General features: G+C 45.5%; 1 protein-coding gene across 1 annotated transcript in view; it reads left to right on the top strand.

Annotated features, from left to right (window-relative positions):
• The window catches only part of AUTS2 (activator of transcription and developmental regulator AUTS2), a 573438-nt gene that overhangs the window by 290660 nt on the left and 262849 nt on the right, over positions 1 to 19929 (top strand). Inside the window, exon 4 of the mRNA XM_071575035.1 lies at positions 10909 to 10938. Within this exon, the coding sequence (XP_071431136.1) occupies positions 10909 to 10938 (30 nt within the window). The remainder of the gene's footprint in view (positions 1 to 10908; positions 10939 to 19929) is intronic.

The following is a 19929-nucleotide window of genomic DNA, read 5'->3' as shown; positions in this document are numbered from 1 at the left end:
AGGCTCTTCCCCCAGAGGGTGGTGGGCACTGCCCAGGCTCCCCAGGGCAGTGGGCACAGCCCCAAGGCTGCCAGAGCTCCAGGAGGGTTTGGATGGACCTTAAAGCCCATCCAGTTCCACCCCCTGCCATGGGCAGGGACACCTTCCATTGTCCCAGGTTGCTCCAAGCCCTGTCCAACCTGGCCTTGGGCACTGCCAGGGATGGGGCAGCCACAGCTCCTCTGTTTAACCAGGCAGCTGCCAAGAGTCTTACTTTGTGTCAGCCACTCCTTGAATTACAAATGGCTGAGTTTAACTGATGAATCAGGGATATCATTCCTAGCTCTAAATAGAGAAATGTAACTCCTGTTTTAAATTCACTTATTATAATTCCAGTATTCTGGGGGAAAAAACACAAACAACAAAACCAATACGAAAAAGCCTCATTCATTTCCTAATAAAAGATCACAGATTCCAAATTATGTCAAAAAGGAAATTTGAGCCAGGCAGGTCAAATTGTGCCATTGTCTTCACGATTTATATTTACTTGCTCTACATTTAGAGTAATCCTCTTCCCCCAGGTCTAGCACAGACAATTTATCAATTGTACAAAAATTATAAAGGCAGCAATAAATAAATAAATTAAGAAATTAAGAAATAATAATAACAACAGTAATAGTAATAACAATAATAAATTGCAAGCATGCAAGTGATGAATTATAAAGCAGAGAGTGAAGAAGAGCATGAATCCACAGCACAGGAGCCAGTTTGCAGGGCTGAGTACACAGCCTGAGCTATTTTTCTGGCATTATGACAATGAGAAACATTTATGGGAGTTTGCAAACAGCTTAGAACACAAATCATTTTGTTTCAGGTTATATTTATAGGGCTTAGTTAAGGGGGTTTTAGTATCCATTAAAATCCAATGTTCAGAGGTTTATAGCTCAGCTGTTAAGGTCTTATCCCTGAGGATCGATTGTTTTGGGTTGTTTGGGGAATTATTATTATCATTATTATTTATACAATTCAGTTTAACTTGTTTAGGCTAATGTGAAGACACCAGAACTAGAAAGCTAAAGAGTTCTTGTCAGGGAAAGAAGAGAAAAGATGACTCTTTGTTACTTATGTTTTGTTTCCGATACTATTTCTCCATCCATTTTATCTTACAAATCAATTGACTCTCTCTTTGTGTGGGTTTCAGTAGCCATGTTGTGCTCAGAGCTGCTGCAGCCTGCAAGAGAGAACAACCCCTGTGCCATGTTATTGATGTGTTGCTGCTGCTCTGTGCACGGTGCTGTAAGAGAAAATAAAAATAATTTTCAGTTGAAATAATTTTCCATAGGTCATGCACTTGAGCTGTTCAAAGATGAGATCTCTACTGAAAATAGGCATGGTGTGTCTAGGGCCTGATCCAAGTCTTACTGCTTTTTATTTCTTCTTTACTTCTTTTATTTATTAAGATTCTGCAAGAAAAATGCCCACTTTTCAAACACATCTAGTGAAAGGAACCAATCCTAAGGAATGTACCATTTAATAGCCCAAAGAGATGAAAAGTAGGGGGTTGACAGAAGCAGAAACTTGGTGACTTGCCTGAGGTGATCCTGATAGGCAGTGACAGAGGTGGATCTCCTGAGCCCCAGCCCTGAGCCATCTTTCCTCCATCATCTTGCTTTTCAACCTACAATGGAGTATTTCTGGTGAGAGGTGAGTCAGATCCAAGGAGTGTTGCTGGATCACTCCTGGTTAGGTGGATATGGAGAGTTAAGGACTTGACACACAGGGAAAAGGGCAAAAAACATATCTGATAGTTGTGTTTCAGAAACAAACACAGGAGCAGTGAACTCTGTATCTTGAGAAAAAAAAAACATTTTAAATTCTTAAACTGCACCTATCTGTGGAACTAACACAGAGGCTGTTCTTATGTAAAGCCTTTCCTGTTGTATCCAAGCTTCCTTTGTGGCAGTATTTTCCAGCTGTTTCTTGTTTAGTTCTAAATATTCATGACATTAATTCTATTTAAGTCCTATGCTGTTATCTGAGACAGAATGTCAACATTTTATGACAAACTACTGTATCCATTGCACAGAGTGTCCCAGAGGATCCTGTTTGCTGTGGCTGACTATCAATCTCTGATGGAAAACCTGATTGACACCAATAAAAGCGTGGTAGTTCTCATTTCCCCATTTAAAATGATCCAAACAGCTCAATAGCCATCCAAGATCTTTAGAGTGTTTTTAGTCTGCACATAATTCATCATCTCAATTATTGTGCTTTTTTAACTTTGAATTTTGGAGTATCAGAACGTCTCCATCATGTCAGTAGAGCATCCAGCTGATCCCTTTTTACCCTTTCCTCTCATGGTGCAGTCACACAGGACCCCAGGTTCCTTCTGGACCCTGGAGAAGCATCTTTTCATCCTCTTTGCTCCCTGCCACAACCCTTTTTATGGATTATTCTTTTTACTTGGCTGTGTGAACAGTAAGCTCTGCACTGTGCAAGGCGTGGAATACATGCAGAGGAAAATAAGTTGTTGCTCCAACCTCTCGATTCTGTTTTCAAAGTTAACTCAACCCTCACTTAGTTGTTGGGGCTTTTTGTCGTAATTTCTATGAAGAAAGCAAGAAACTCTCAGACCACAGCCTGTGAATGCAACACTGACAGTAAGCAAAGCATTAAGAGGAGTCTCTGCGAGATGCTGAGGTTGAGCTGTGGCCATCTGGCAGTTGGGACCAGCCATGGTGAGGACACTCCCGGCACCTGGTGAAGGCAGAGCCCTCCATGCCGTGCTCGCTGCTCCCAACCATCGCCTGGGCTTCACCGGCAGCTCCTCTCATCGAGCACAATTTCTAAATGAGGATGGTTGCTTCACTTTAAGGACGTACAAATGACTTGCCCTCACCTGTCAAGCATGATCCTTGTATTTTACCAGGCCCATTATGAACGCAATCTTTCTGTCGAGAATTTGCATACCTCCTTTCTTGAGAAGTAATGACAGCAATTTCTCTGCCTGCGCTCACTTTCGGAGTGTCTCATTTAACAGCACCTGGGAACCGACAGGCGCAGAGATGAGAAGTGAAAGAGAGCAGTTGATTAAATCATCATCAAGTCGGGCCTCAGAAAGTCAATTCTGCTTCCCGTCTGCAATGATATCCTTTTATCTTAAAGTAATGAGCTATGGCACTTTTGCATCCGGTAATGCGATAAGTTCTATTAGCATGTTCCATTTGCTTCACAAGCAAGGGCAAGTCATTTCAGCAAGCTCATATCACTGCAATCAAAGCAATTGGCTTCACAGGCAGAGAAGAAAGAGGAAAGGCTCAGGGTGATTTTTATGGATCACAACACAGTGGAAAAAATAGATTCTTGTATTATTTTAACCCGTAACATGCTTTGCTTCTTGTCCATCAAGATATTTTATTTCATTAGCCTGTAAGTACCTGGAAGACTCAAATTCCAAACAGAACGCATGAGCTAAGAGCAGTTCTGAAAAATAAGAATCTTTTCTTAGACAGGTAACACCCACTAGTGCAGTGTTAGGCACTGACTTCACTAACCACAGATTAGTTTAAGTCTTTACTATTGAATTAGTCCAGCAATATAAATGCACATTTTTATTATTATTTAGCATTATTTGTTTTTTGAACCCTGACAAAGTACTCGTGAGTCAAGAGGATGCTGAAAATGACATTACACATTGGAAATTGCCATCAGTTGGGAGGATGGTAAAAATAACATGACACACCACACGTTGCCTACAGGCAGCCAGGCAGGTAAGGAGGCAGCAAAAGTGCATTTCCAGTCCCAGAGCCAGAGGCACAGAGGCATTTTTTAATGTGATGCATTGAGGAGCTGAGGCAGGGACTTCATCCTCCTATTGCAAAAGAGACTGACTGTAAAATCAAGATTTGAGGGGAGGTGTGACCTGCAGGTGCCTGGTGCCCAGCTGGTCTGGTGGGACTAGTGCTTGACTTCCTGCAGGCACTTTCTGAGGATGCTGAGCATCATTGCTTTTCCAGTGCCACATCTGGAAGGCACAGCTTGTCCTCCACTGCCACTGGTGGGAGCATCCTCCTGTTCTTTGGGGTGGGGCCTTCAGCAGGTGTGGGGTCACTGAGTGATGGCACCAAGGAAGCCTCTGGGAGTGGTAACTGGGGAAAGAAGTTGCACTTTGCCAAGAACTTCAGTCCCTGCTGAGGTTCCAGGGAGTGAAGGAAATGTGTTTCAGGGCTGGTTTCTCTCCAGCCTTCCTCAGGGCTGTGCCTGGATGTGCCTGAGGATGGCAGTGGCACATGTCCCTGGGGTGACACAGAGCCTGGGCAGCCAGGCAGGACACGAGGTGACAGCTCTGTCCCTGACAGCCCTCAGACAGGTCCTGTGTTCCTGCTGCCTCCCCAGCTGTGCCCACAAGCCCCCCCAGTCCCTCCCATTGCCATACATGTACCAGCCTTCCCCTTCAGGTGACATCCCTGGAAATACAGGGGTTGACACAACAAAACCAAACCTCAGAACAGGACTTGTGTTTAGGTGTCTTTATGGAGGAAAATGCTCCTTTGCTTTACAAACAAGCTCCCTGTGGTCCACCAGGAATGTGTGTGCCTTCCACCAGTTCCCCAGGACATAAACATCCTATAGAAATACAAGGTCATTCATCTTTGTCATGGAGAGCAATGCAATCCAGAGTTTTCTTTTTAAAACTCATAATTCTTTCCTCTCAAACCATTGTTTTGTTGATGGTAGAACTAAAAGGAGCCACTAATTGTGTCATTTTACTATGTAAAACAATCATAAAAGTCCTGAGAGTGAGGAATTAAAGAGTTAGAACTGAAAGTGGTTCTAAGTTCTGAATATTTTTCTTGTAAGGGGCCAAGAAAACTTCAGATGTCCAAGGCTGATACATTTCATCTGAAGTGGTTTGGATAAAATGGAATTCAGATTAAAGGTCAACATTGCAATCTTTTGTCCAGACTAAGGTAATTTGTGTAAAATGGGACTTTTTGGTGAATAATCTGTAATTTTAGCTTTTGAGAAAGCAGACCTTAAACTTCTCAGACCATCTCTGTTTCAGAGTCATTCCTTACAGTGAATCACAGCAGATAATGGTGAGGAATTGCTAAGCAGACTGTGATGTTAACCAATTTGTGAGATGCTATATATAAGATTCCTTGGCAAGGAGCTCCATGCTGAATGCTACTTGCAGGCAAAGTCACAGAGAGGAAGGAAAAAAGTGGAATTCTTGCTCTTAGTTCCTTTGTGACTCTGCCTGTCTCCATTTCATCAATTAGAAAATTGCCCATTTATTTCCTGTCTGTGTCTCCTTTCATCTAGGAGGTGGTTTTTTTCTCCTTTTTTCTTGGAAGCAAAGGTCTAATTGTATAGCTAAAATACCATCTTTGCCCTTTCCAGGGCTGTCAGTTTGTCATTGGTGGAGAGATGGACAAGAACATTGTAAATGTCAGTGTGAGCATGGCTGAGGTCTGGGTTTTCCCTCATTTTCTTCAGCTTTCTTTTCAGCAGACAGATGAGGAGAATCACTTTGTTCAGCACTGGCGTTGCAGCAGCTCTGACTCCTTTGGTGGCAATGATAAATGGCTCCAAGGTATGAAATAGCTGTTCCAGCAAAGTCCATTGAGCAGAATAGAGAACAATGCCCTCCTCAATGTCATTGTACAGGAGATATTCAATGATTGCCACTTTTTGCACAAGAATGTGTTCAATCAGCAAAGTGCACAGAAATCCATGGTGTTGCTTCAGCCTGAATGAGCTGGTGAGGTGGCACAGACCTTTACTCAGCTTGATTTGGACCAGACTCTCTCAAGTTATTAAAATGGGCTCAAATTAGAGCTGCAGCCACATGGGGTGGCTGATTTTTGAAAGGTGGCCTTGGGATCAGGCTCATTCTGGGGGTGCAGTGGGAGCTGTGCTGTGCATTTTAACTTTCTCCAGCCAGGGCAGGGGACTTGGGAGGTGCAGCTGATCTTTAGCCTGAGCTTCAGTTTTACTTTTCTTCTACAAAGCTCAGCAGCAGCTATACCTGGAATGGGAATTGGAAAGTTGTGTTTCCATTCCCACTGCAGTTCCATGTGTGCAGACCCTGCATGTGCTGCTGCCACAGCTCTGACTGACACAGGGGCTCAGGAAGCTCAAGCTGGGGCAGAAAGAAGAGTTTCTGTTTTGTTACTGGAAAGATCTTTTGAGTTTGTATGTCCTCTCCTCACCTGGGATTGATTTTAGCAATAAATATTTGAATTTTGTCCGCAGCACACACATGAAAATGCAATTTCTTGGGGTCATTGACTGTGATTAGCATTTCTTGAGCAGGAAGATGCAGAAATACTCAGAGGAAGCTTGAACACTTGGCAATGTGTGTCCAGTGATGTGGTGACCTGTGCACTTTGGTTATCAAAGGGATTGGAACAGTTTAAGTGACAACTATGGCCACTTCATGCAGGTCACTCAGTCTGGTCTTGTTTTTACCCCTGATTATGTAGCAATTGAGATCAACCTCAATGTTTCCATATGTCCTGTAAGATTTTGATCTGTGGAGCTAATTTTGAGCAAGTGTTAATTGTCCCTTGCTTTCAATTTGGTTGGTAGTGCTGTAGGTCCTTTGGGAAAACCATTGAGCCCCTTCAGGCCAATACAGGACTTTGAAAAACATAAATTAGCCATTTTGTAGAATCACTGAGGAGCCTGTCAGGCTTTGATTTGAAAAATCTCACAGTATTTTGGGCCATGCATGTTTGAGAGCTTGGCCATCCATGGGGCTGTGTGTGCCCACAGTTCTGCTCCTCTGCCTTGGCCTCAGCTGGGGCTGGACTGGGCAATGGGGGCCAAATTTGGAAATTTGGCTCTGGGCTCTTCTCCAGCCTGACCTGGAGTGCCTGTAATCAGGCACAACTTGTGCTCAGTGTGGAGACAGTAAGTGCCTTGAGCCTGAGAATCAGAGCAAGGAGCCTCTGTTTGCTCAGGTGTAAAATGTGTCTGCAGCCTCCTTGTCCTGATTTGTCACATTATCACTTGCAGCTTCTAGTGGAGCGAGTGGCACTTATCCAAAAATCAGGTCATGCTATCTCCAAATGATATTTTGGGTTCCCAGTTATTTGCAGAACATTCCGAGGCAGCCTGTGCACAGAGCTGTGGTTTCCACACAGGGCATGGGAGAGCACCAAAAAATGAGCTTTTTTAATAGACACGGAAGACTGAAACTCAGCCCAAAGCAGAAGGCCAGTACAAAGTATTTCCATCACTTCCATTCCAAAACAGTCTGGTGCTCTGAGAACCACAAAGCACTTAAATCATTTTACTGCTTCCTGTGGCCCTGGGAGGTAGAGAAATGCTGGAGGACTTGAGGAATTGAGCGAGCAGCACAGACTCGACTCTTCAAATTGACCAGTAATTCTGAATAATCAACTTCACAGTTGTCAGCTCTGGTTTCCAGAATGTGTTCCCCAGCCATGGGCAGAAGGAGATGGAAACACCTTTTGCTTCAGCACTTCTGGGGAGAACATGCATCCAAAACTGTAACTGAGCACATCAGAGCAGGGGCACTGGGGCTGTGTGTGCCAGTGCCTGACTCCAGGCCTGGGAAGGACATACAGTGGCTCCAATCCTGTTTTCAGCCTGAGTAGTAAAACATCTTTCTTCTCCCTGTTTGGCATTACCCCTGCACATAAATTGTCTGATTTGTGGATGTGCAGAGCATGCCCATGCAGGGACCATCCTGCACACAAACATGGGTAGGTGCTGCACATAAATACAACCCCAGTGCACTGCCTAGAGCCCTTTCCCCTCTCGCTCCTTTTTCCCTTCCATCAAGCTTGTCCATAAAATGCTCCAGTTGGACCAGGAGAGTGCTGCTGGACAGCAGGTCCTTCCCTTGTGCCCAGCCCCTGTGGATGAGGGCAATCACTGCCCGGTGCCCGGAGCTGCTGCCGTGTCCACCGAGCCAGGCTGGGCAGAGCTGTTTGCTGAGTGCATTTATTGCCTTTGCATAATTTATGAACTGGAGGGCTTTGACCATCATTCGTCTCTGCCAGAGGCTGGCACGGAGGGCTCTGGAGGCTGGAGCTGTAAATTGGATGGTGCACTCCTGCTGAGCTCACAGCAAAGTCCTCGGGTCAGTGTGGGAATTTAATACCAGGAATGGCAGTGTTGTCTCCGAGTGCCATGTGGGCTCTGTGCAGCAGAGGCTGCTCTGGCAGCCACGGAGAGTGGGCAAACCCCGGAGCTGTCAGTCACTGGGCACGGCTGGGACGGGAGCCGGGGCATTTTAATCGCCTTGGCATCCGTGCTGCTTCCATAATGGGCACCAGTAGGTCTCAGTCCTTCGCCATATGCTTAGCTCTGGAGACAAGGTGCTTCTGGGTACAGCAGTAATTATTTGATGTGGAATTAAGCAGACCTTGAAATTAGAACTGGACTGTGGAAGGCAGGAGGTTTAACCTTTGATGGAACAGCTCCCACCGATGCCGCTCTCTGCGGGTTCACTCACATCTGGGAGGGTCTGTGGGCAAATTCAGATGGCAGTGCTGGCAAACACTCTGCTCCCCAGGTACAGCCACGCTGCAGAGAACACAAAACCCTGAGCTTTTCCAAGCTTATGAGTCGGGAAAAGCTATAGCAGAGGAGAGATTCCTAAAGCAGGCAGGGAATGGGGGAATGGAGAGGCTGCAGAGCTGTGGGAACGGCTGGGGCACATGAATCCTGCAGCTAAAAGGGAATCATCCTTGCCTGTTTAAAGATTCACTTTTTGCCCCTTTTCTTTTTCCTTTTGCATTCAAGTATTACAGTCAGGACTTGGAGTTTGCCTGGAGGGTGGGCAGAGACACAAACAAAAGGAGGGATTGCTCCTGAGCCCCCTGGTTTGAAACTCTGGGGAATGGTCCTGTGCAGGGCCAAGGGCTGGACTCAGTGATCCTTCCAACCCAGCACAGTCTGTGATTCTGTGAAACACCAAAGATGTGTCATACATGGTAATGGATCCTGACCAGAGAGCTCCTGGTGAAGGACGTCCTGACTCTGACCATCCATGGGAAGAAAGTGTCAGAGCACAAAAGCTGGATTTTTCCAACAGCTGTAAAGCAGAGATAGTAAATGAAAAATCTGTGTGACATGCTTGGTGATTCCTGGAGTGTCCTGTGCATTGCCAGGACCTGGACTCAATGACCCTTCTGAGTCTCTTCCAACTCAAGAGATTCTATGATTTTATGCTGTGATTTTCATGGATGAAAATCCATGGGCGTGTTTGATTTTATGTAAATGTAGGGCCTTGCTCATCCTCAGACCAAAAGCTTGGACAGGCACTCATGCTTAAGTCAAAATGCACAATATTTATGGGATAAGGTAGGAGGACTTCCTATCAAAGCCATACTGCTCTAGAAATGTCTCTTCATTCATTGGAACATTGTGTGAGGTTTTCAAAATTCAAGCTAAAATTGTCCCATATCTTCACGTTCCCTCTCATTTGTTTGTTACCAGAGTATTCAGGTGTCACTAGTGCTATGTAAATAACCTCAGCTATTAAATAAATTTCACTTCCATTTCCATTTGGAATTAGCTGCAAGGAGATTGTAATTTTGTCTAATCTTTGCTTCATTTAGAATTAGTTGAAAAATAGCTAGAAATAATTTGTAACTGTAATTTATTAGCATGTAGCTCAGTGGTGTGGGGAAGGCACCTTTTCACCCCCTGTCCTGATGAAGATGAGGAAAAAAGCAAGTGAAACAGAAAAGTTATAATTAAACAACATACAGAAGACGAGTTGATTTGAGCAAATCAAGTACATGTATTTAGGGGTGTATTTGGCTCTGTCTATTCACATCCCACTGTGTAGTTAACCTTTGGAATTCACAAAATATAATTAATTTCAAAGCAATTTGGTTGTCTTCTGAAAATACTCAGATATGAATTAAACATGATATAAATACATACAGGGCTTAACTGAGGGTTGGAACAACCCAACACAGTCAGCTGGTCCTGGGGCTCCTTGTGCATTCCTTGAAACATTTGCCATGAGATCTGCAGAGCTGTGAGTTCCTCCTTGAGTGGTACAGACTATTCAGTCCTCTAGAACCTCAAATTGCAGATTTAAATTAACCAAACCCTCAGAAGGAGGGTAGTGACCAGAACTTGGTGGGATGGATCAAACCTGTGAGTTTTGTGGTTCTTTGAGTCTTGTTTCCAGCACAGCTTTTGTCCTTCCAACAAATGGAAATGTTTGGGGGTTCTGATGCTTATCTCCAAGGGATCTGGAGTGATCTGGTCCTGCTCTGTTTCTACAACAGTAAAAGTTATTCAAAATTGAGCAAAGGCAGCTGATAAATATGTTACCATTTTATAGGCTCATGTTTGCTGTGGGACCTGAGCTGCTCACAGGGAACCTCAGGGAACCAGTGAATGTGGAGTGTTCCTGCTTCCCCTGTGAGCTCTGATTTCTTTGGTCCAGCAGCCTTAAGCAAAGCCAGAGGGTGAACCTTCCATGAGCTGCAGGAAAGGGGCAGCCTTGCAGTGCTCCTCCCTGAGCCATGGCCATGCCTGAAGAGCCTGTGGATCCCATGGATTGGCAGTGTGGGGAGTACTGTCCATCAGCACAAAAGCAACCAGCCCTCTGAGGCTGTTTGTCCTCTCCCTGCTCCAGCTCTGGAGTGCAAAGGTACCTCAGCCCCTGAGCCCATGAGCCCATGAGCTGGCAGAGGGCTCTGCCAAGGAAAGGCTTGGGGGGTTTGCAGGGCAGAGTTTTCCTGATTCAAACATACCAATGTATCCTCCTCAGCAGCACTGGGGGGCAGTTCCCTCCCAGACAGTAACTTGGTCCTGAAGGTGCCAGAGGTGATGCCCAACATTTATGAATTACCAGCCCTCTTGTTCACAGAAATATTTCTTGGTTTGTTTTTTTTTCTCTTACCTCTGTTTTTTCTCTTTGTATTTCAGTGTGACAGCGACAGTGATCAAGAAGAAAAGGTAAGAAACAAAATCAGTATGGGAGCAAAATTAATTTGTTGGGTTTGTTGGATTCCCTTATTCCTCTTAATCTGTTACTTACTCAGTGTTTCTTTTTGGACTCATCTAAAGCATCTTTACACACACAAAAAAATACTTTCTTTAATATAATTTTGGAATAGACCTCCAAGGAAAGAGAATTCTAATGAATATTTTGGAGGCTGCACAATTCATCTTCAAGCATATTGATGGCACAGTTTGTGTGGCTTGTTTATGAACACCAGTCTCACTACCAGCCCTTTCCGTGGCTACATTTCCCCTTGGAAGTTGTAACAGCAACTGAAGCTGTTTGTAACCCTCACATTTGCACTTCTTAACACTTATTTAACCACTGTTAGTGCCTGTTTTGCTTCTCTGCAGGCAAAGGTCTCCAAATTCAAACTCAAGTGTTAGGAAGGATGTCTTTATATATATAGTTTTTTAGAAACAACATTTGGAAACTGTACATTAAGTCAAGTGACACAACTCACTACGAATTAGCTCCCTAATTTTGGGTTTCTAAGTGGGAAAAGGGAGGAATGTAATGCTGAAACAGTCAGGCAATGGTTTCTAATGCTGTTTATTGTAATGAAGAACTGCTATCCACACTGATGCATATTTTTATCCATCATTTTATATTGTGAACAGACTTACCTTCTTTCTTTGTCAAAACTGAAATAATCACTACAGAAAAAACTGGTCTAATTTCTTTATTTCCAGGTTGGATTTGGTGATTTTTATTTGTATGTTGAGCCTGAAGGGATGTTTTGATAATGGAGTGACTTTTGCCTCCTTTTTCACCAGATAAATTGGGGGATGGAAGTTGGGGGAAGGTAAAATAACATCAGAAAATATTGTTCCTGTAATAACACTGAATTGTGCAGAGTTTCATGAGTGGTTCTGTTAACCAGCTCCAAGGCAAGAAACGAAGAGGAGAGATGGCCATGCTGGTGTGCAGCTCATCCAACACACAAGTACAAATATGTTGGAAAATCTACAAGGAAACAATGAATACAAAACTCACCTTCCATGAATTTAATCAGTTTTCTACAGGGTTTGTGTAGCAGGAAGCCAAGGAAATTCTCAGACCATTCTGGCTATAGCCCCCAAAGCTTTGCCCTTCAGCTTTTCCAGTGGTTTCCCAAGCAGAGGGTTTTTTAACTCATGTTTCTTAATAATTTGCTAACTATGTTAAAGAACCACTGTTTGCTTTGAACTGCAGTGATTTTCCTTGCATAAGGGAACTAATCACTGGAGTTAATCAGTGTGACAACAGAAAGGGGAGGTTTTGTTGGGTTTTTGCACAGAATATTAACCTGCATTTTTCGATATGAATTTTTAATGCATTACCATTACATTCCATCCTGTGAAGTGATTATTCATTTTCAGGATGTTCCTTATGCAGTGGAAGATGATAAACTGAATTTCAGCTTCTCTGTTTATGGCACCCAGAACTAAAAGTGTAATTTCCTGTCTCTGCTGCAGCTCTGGAGCTGAAGCCCTGCCTGGTTCACTGAATTTTTCTCCTGCAGCACTGCTGTGTGCAAAGGCAGAGAGGCAGCTTTGGGGGCTGCTGGTTCAGAACAGTTTGCACAACACAACAAGGAGAGGCTCAGGGTTGTACCTCACACAGAATCTCTTGTGTGGGCAGGATTTACAATCCAGATGTGCATTTCATCTCTGCCATCTCTATTTTGTCTTCCCCCTAATGAAATGAGATTAAGTGCAGATCCAAACATCCCTAATAATTTAGTGCTTTTCAGATCCCAGCCCCAGCTCTGGGCTGTGTAGCTCAGGCCCAGTCCTAGCAGAGACAGCTCATCCTGGCATATTTATTCAGGCTGTGCTGGCAGCCCAGGCAAAGATCTAAAGGCCTCGTTCTGCTGTTAATTTGAATTCAGCATATGTAGCCTGTTATAAAATGCGAGACATCATCATTTGAGCAGGTCAAGCATATTCAGATGAAGACAAATGGTGCTTATTTGATTTTCTTAAAATCAGGAAATGAAAAAAGTGCTCTCTGGAGAAATCATGTTCTGCCTGCCTGAGATGATAGAGCAAGGCTTGTCCCCGATAAGAACAGGCGCACGGCGTGGTCTTATCTCTGAAGGACGGTGGGGACTGGCAGCTCGCTGACATGTGCATTATCCATGTCATTTTAAACAAAGTGACCTGTAGGAAAGTGCACTCTGCCGTGACGTGATAATGGGCTGGTGGATGACAGGTAAAGTACACACCATAAAGGAGGCTGTGCCTTATTCCTTTGTTTAACTGACAAGCAGAAACTTCTTCTCTTCAGACAGGCAGGATCTTTTAGATCTCTTTCAATAGGACCCAGAAGATTTTTGGAATTCCTGCTTGAAATGAAATAACATTTTTAGGATGAAGAATTCCTCCAAGCACAGTGCCTTGGGAGAAATGAGGGTGCCAGATCTCTGTGCAAGAGGTTGATTGTTTCATAGGTAGTGCCCAGGATGCCCAGTTTGCATTAGTGACCAGGGGAGCTGAGGGTGCTCAGCAGGAGTAGAAGTTTGAAGATCCTTGACCCAAATGTCTTCTATCATGATGAAGGTATTGGCCTCCAGCTTTGGAGCTGTTCTAATAGAGAGTTGTTAGATTGCTCTTAGTCAGACCTCACTCAGTGTATTCTGAGGGTTGTGGAGCCTGGAATGTTCCTGGGAAGAGGAGATCTGCTTTTCTTTGGGACCAACTCTTGCAGATTTGCTACCCTGTGGTATACAGAATAGAGGGTGTATTGATGCAGAGCAGTTCTGTACTTGCTCTTCAGAAAATGCAGTGGGAGCAATTTTGCTTCTTTTAGGATTTTTGAGGGTAAACCCACACTGCTCCTTCACATGAGATCCAGGAGAGGTAGAAGTGATGCATGAGAGGTACACATTTCTACTAGAATAAATAAGACCTGGCATCCAGAAAGACAAGCCAGTGCCTCTGAATGAAAAATGGCAGCTCAGTCTGATGAAAGGTGTGTGACAGATCGAGGGGCTGAAAGATAAGTCGGCTCAAGCATGACTGGATGGGCCACTGCACAGCAGGTGAGTGCAGGAGGCTGAGGAGCAGATGGACAGGGAGTGGTGGCAGAGCAGGAAAGGCAGTGTCTCCCATGCTGCTAATATTACCTTCTTCCCCACTTGAATATGTTTCTCTGTGGCTGTAAATCACAGTTGATACCTGATTTGTGCTGGGTGATGGCTGGGGCTCCCATGGCTGTGCCTCCCATGGCTGTGCTGGGTGATGGTTGTGCCTCCCATGGCTGTGCTGGGTGATGGTTGTGCCTCCCATGGCTGTGCTGGGTGATGGCTGTGCCTCCCATGGCTGTGCTGGATGATGGTTGTGCCTCCCATGGCTGTGCCTCCCATGGCTGTGCCTCCCATGGCTCTGCTGGGTGAGGCTGTCCCTCCCATGGTTGTGCCTCCCATGGCTGTGCTTCCCATGGTTGTGCCTCCCATGGCTGTGCCTCCCATGGCTGTGCTGGGTGATGGTTGTGCCTCCCATGGTTGTGCCTCCCATGGCTGTGCCACCCATGGTTGTGCTGGGTGATGGTTGTGCCTCCCATGGCTGTGCTGGGTGATGGCTGTGCCTCCCATGGCTGTGCCTCCCATGGCTGTGCTGGGTGATGGTTGTGCTGGGTGATGGCTGTGCCTCCCATGGTTGTGCCTCCCATGGCTGTGCTGGGTGATGGTTGTGCTGGGTGATGGCTGTGCCTCCCATGGCTGTGCTGGGTGATGGCTGTGCCTCCCATGGTTGTGCCTCCCATGGCTGTGCTGGGTGATGGTTGTGCTGGGTGATGGCTGTGCCTCCCATGGTTGTGCCTCCCATGGCTGTGCCTCCCATGGTTGTGCCTCCCATGGCTGGGCCTCCCATGGCTCTGCTGGGTGAGGCTGTGCCTCCCATGGCTGTGCCTCCCATGGCTGTGCCTCCCATGGTTGTGCTGGGTGATGGCTGTGCCTCCCATGGCTCTGCTGGGTGATCACTGTGCCTCCCATGGCTGTGCCTCCCATGGCTGTGCTGGGTGATGGCTGTGCCTCCCATGGTTGTGCTGGGTGATGGCTGTGCCTCCCATGGCTGTGCTGGGTGATGGCTGTGCCTCCCATGGTTGTGCTGGGTGATGGCTGTGCCTCCCATGGCTCTGCTGGGTGATGGCTTTCCCTCCCTCCAATCCTCCTTCATGAGACTCTAATTGGGAGCCCACAGACAGAGCCACTCTCTGACTGTGTCTGCCCTCAAATGAGACATCTCTCCAGAGGTTTCTTGGGAGGAAGAAACAAGGGTATTTAATTGAAAAAATGATACAGCAGTGCTGGAGCTAAGGCTGTGTCAGCATCTCAATTTGAAATGACATGTTTTGGGGGGATGATTTGTCTATTTATATAGATTTCTGCTCCTTCAGTTTGACACACAGGACTGGACTGGAGCACTCACAGCAGGAATTTTGCTCTCCTGTTGCTAAAAAGCCTGCAGAGGTAGCAGGTGTGTCTGTGGAGGGAGGGTGTACTTGGAAGACTTGCATCAGAGTGAGAGGCACTAATTCTTAGAGAGATGTCATTTTCCATCCTGGGATCCTTTCAGCAAATGCCACTGGGATTTCTCACTGAATCAGAAAAAAGTATGGATCCCAGGGGAACTCCGATTTTCCCCATTAAAAAGTCTGTCAGTCTTACTCTTTGAGCAGGTCTCCAGAGCTGATAATCTAAAATTAGGGCAAGCTATTGCACAGCTGACAAATTTAAGTGCAACTGTATTATCTTTTGATATCTCGGTACAATCTTTAAAATTATACCCATGGTAATTAATAAAATATTAAAAATGTAAGTGCAAACACATAGTTCCTCTTCTGGAAATCAAAGGAAGTCTTGTTTGGAAAAGAAATACAAAGTGCTTTGATAAGGAAGTCAAGTGCTAAAGATGAGGTAAGGAACAAGGTCCTGTTTTATTCTTCATCTCTACCATTTCCTCTCACCACTCTCTTTAATTAGACTGATTTTAAAATTAAAGGCTCAATCTGAGGCACTTCAGTGATTTTTCACTTCCTAGGAACATGCTCCAATTATCCAGGGTTTGCAGTGCCCCCAGAGCTGTTACTGAGTCCTGACTGAAGAGGAGAGACCTGCTCCGTGCTGGAGTTGAGTCCAACTTTGATAGGGTGAACAGCTTAAAAAATTACTGCAGTTGAGGACTTAATTCTGTGTATGCCTTAGCAGTACCCACTCAGTTTATGACCATCAAAACATGGTCCTCCAGGGCCCAGCAGTGTCTGGCTGCAGCCCCAGCACTGCCCAGTGTTTTGCTGGAACTGGCTCTGCTTTGGGTGGACTTGGTGGAGGATGGAAAGGGAGGACAGACCTTGTCCAAACCCAAAGTGCTGGCAAATGGTCAGAGGGGAAGAATAACAAAGCTGCTCCACTCTGGGAAGGGTTGTGCTTGCCAAGAAGCCCGTGCTGGTGGGAACATGTGAGGCTTCATTACTTTTTTCTTTGAAAGAAAATGTTCTTCTTTGAAGAGAAAAATATTGTTCCATTGAAAGCACTGTGAGAGCTGAAGAATGATACTTCTTGAATCAGATTATTTTTAACCATAGGACTGATGTATTTGCTTCCTATAAACCAGCTGTGAACCAAAGCTTAGGGCATGGAAAATACCATAAATCACTCTGCCATGCCCAGGTAAAAGGGATGGCTCTTTGTGTGTGTGTATACACAGTCCAAAGCTTCCCACCTGCACCCTCTCCATGTCCCTGCAGTGCTTGTGGACAGTTATTTCGTGTATGGACTTTGGAGAGACACTTTGGAGTAGTATTTTGGCAGGTGTGTCACCCAGTTTATCACATAGGCTGTGTTTCAGTGTTTGGTGGTTAAATATCCACACATCCAAGTCTTTATATATTTATGTGTGTTTGTGTGTAGTTGTTTTCCAATGTCTTTCTGGCTATATTAAAAAAAAAACACCACAATTTTCAGCCCTACAAACTCAGCTTGTTTAGGTAATAGAAAATGCTCTGCTATATCTGTTCTTAAGGCAGTTTGGGGAGGGCCTACTTGAAACCTTTCAGTACCACAGAATAAATGCATAGTTTGTTGGTTGTGACCTTCAGGAGCCATTTCCTCCTACCCTGCAGATCTGGAGTGTCCTGCCTGGTTGTGTCTGTGCTGGAAACACAGACCATCACGTTTAGCTGGGCTGGCCCATGGGGTGAGACTGCTCTGTGTTCCCATCCCTCCAAAATATGTGCAGGATACAGCAAATTGTCCTTTCCTGGGCAGCAGAGGGGACCCAGAGCAACCCCACCACAAACTGTGCTGGAAAACAGAAGACCAAATTAAGCAGCTCCTTTGCACAGGGCTGTGTTCTGTTTATTCTGTAAAGGTTTTAGCACAATTGGATTAAATGGTGATGAAATTGCTTTATGCCATCTTAGACATTACAGAGGACTATGTTTATAGGCTGGTGCAATCCACTCTCATGTGGGCAAGTGCCTCAGTTCAGGACTTTTTAGTAGGATGCATGGAAACAAAATTGTACTAGGGATATTTTTTCCTCACCCCTGGGAGGAAGAGAAGGAAGAGTTTGGGTAGCACTTCAAGGGGAAAATGCCACCCTGGATGGTGCCAGTGCTGCAGCAGAACGACAGCTGGGAGCCACCACTGGCCATACAGTAATACAGCAATATCTGTTCTTCTCTTGCTGTTTAAAACTCAACCAGGGTTTCAGTTTGGTGGTTATGCACTGCTGGAGTATAAATAATAAATTATAATTTACCTAGTCTGAAAATTTTAGTCATAAAGGGAACTCTCAACATTTATTGAGCTGTTGAAAGAAGGGCATGTCATCACAGTTGTGGGGGGTTTTTCATCCTGTTCTTCACACTCAACTATTGGGGCAGGTATAGGAGGATGGGGGTGATTTTTAGAGGAAAACTTCAAAGTGCAAAGTGCATCACCTCCAGTCTAGTACCAGAGCCTGAGAACTTAGTGTGTGGCTTTGGGTGGTGTGAGACCTTCCCTGGCTGTCCCAGCCTGGGAGCAGAAAGGATGGGGCCTTGGGAAACCACTGGGAAGGAGCTTCCATGGGATTGCAAAGTCCTGAGGTACTTGGATACTTGAAAAAGCTCCTTGGATGGTGGGTACCAAGCACCATGTTCAGCAAACATGGGGAAACAGTGGCTGAGACCCCCACTGCAATCCATTCCTTCAGGTCATGGGATGCTGCTTTCCTACTGCTTGGCACGGATTTATTTTGGCTAAGGATGGGATTAGAGAGGTCGTTTCTCAGTGTTATTCCTCAAACTATGTCTGCAAAGCCAGGATGTTTCCCATCAGGGTGATTTATACTGTGTATTTGTCCAAGTGTTGTCTTTTTAACTCTGGAAAATGCAGCACCTTAAACTTGTCCTGAGGGTGAAAGATCCCCCAGACTTTCTGTGCCAGTGAGGCTCAGGCAATCGGGAAGTATTTCTTACTGTTTAAGGCCCATTAGGAGGAAAGATAAGGCTCCTTTTTATTCATTTGCTGTGCCACATGGAGGGTCCCCACAGCCAGAGTGGCAATAAAATGGGGGCTGAGCCTGTTTGCTGTAAGAGCTGCTGTGGTTGGCAGCGAGGGAGGGACACGTTGCTCACAGGCGTGGGACGAGCTCGGGGGCCCCGTTTGTCCTGTCCTTTGTCATCTCTGTCGCTCTGCTCCACGTTGTCATAGGTAATGATCTCCTCCCCCTGCCTTCTCTCCCTCCCCCCACCCCTCTCCCCTTTCTTTTTTTTTTTTCTTGTACCCATTTTGTGTAGGAAATTTGTATTTACTTTGGGAGTGTAATTTGTTCCTCCTGGATAATGTGACCCTTAGCGGAGCTGGATCATGGGTTAGTTGAAGTGATATTTTCCGCTAATGGTAGTCGTACATCATTGCTGTCAGCTCGGGTTAGGAGGCAAGCACATTACAGCTCCATTTTACCTCTGCAGGCATCTGGGATTATTTGCCATAACTGAGTATGACATGACCACACTACAGAGTGCATTAAAATTTTACTGGCTTCCCAGGCAAGTTGCTTGGCTCCAGCGTGCCTTCAGGCAGCCGCAGTGATGGATACCTCCGAGGTCCTGACTTCCTGCGCCAAGGATACTCAATGTCAATGGCCCAAACAGGTTTTGCTGTCCCCAGGGCTCCAGCCCAGCTTCTGGCACTTGAGTAAACAAGCAAGAAGTGGAGCACGGGGAGGGGAGGTTGGCACAGATGCCCCTGCGCTCCTCCGAGGGTGCCCAGCGCCTTGGAACTTCTGACACTGGCGCTTCTTAAGATGCTGCTCAGCCATCAGGGCTTGAAAAGTGTCATTTGCAGGCTGCAGAGAGAAAAATAAAATCATTGTATGAAAATGAGAATTGATGACAAAAGCATCCAGGACTGTGGAATGATAGACATTAAATGTGTAACGGCCTCAGACCACCGTGCACAACCAATATGGAACATGCAAATGCTCCCAGTGCTGGTGCTGGAAGTGGGTGCTCCTGTTGCACTCTGGTTTCTGCTCTGTGCTGAGATGCAGAGCTGTCCCTACACCTGTGGCAGCACACAGCTGGAGCCAGCATTTGAAATTTGGTTATTTTTATATAGGCCATTACTATTCTCATACAGCATCTCAGAATAGCAGCTATGGCACATCTACACGTGTATGATTTTGCAGCATTGTTTTCATGTATGCACATTGTCACAGGTTTGGCCCAGCTGTTGCCAACCCTGGACTGGCCCCCCCCTTCCCCCTCCCAGAACCTTCCCAGCAAAGGAAAGGGGAAAAAAAAACTGAAGAGAAACGCACTCTAAAGAAACTGAACTGAATAAAAAGAATAAATTATATTTACTAACATTTACAAACCACACTGTATACACAATACACAGGATCCCACCTCCCAGGGGAGAGGGGAAGGGAGAAAAGGGGATTGATTAGCTAGGAAATAGGGAAGACACCAAC

The sequence above is a fragment of the Pithys albifrons genome, chromosome 21 (assembly GCF_047495875.1).
Source record: "Pithys albifrons albifrons isolate INPA30051 chromosome 21, PitAlb_v1, whole genome shotgun sequence".
Taxonomy (NCBI): Eukaryota; Metazoa; Chordata; class Aves; order Passeriformes; family Thamnophilidae; genus Pithys; species Pithys albifrons.
Note: the sequence above shows the minus strand (reverse complement) of the source record. Positions and strands in the feature narration are given on the sequence as shown.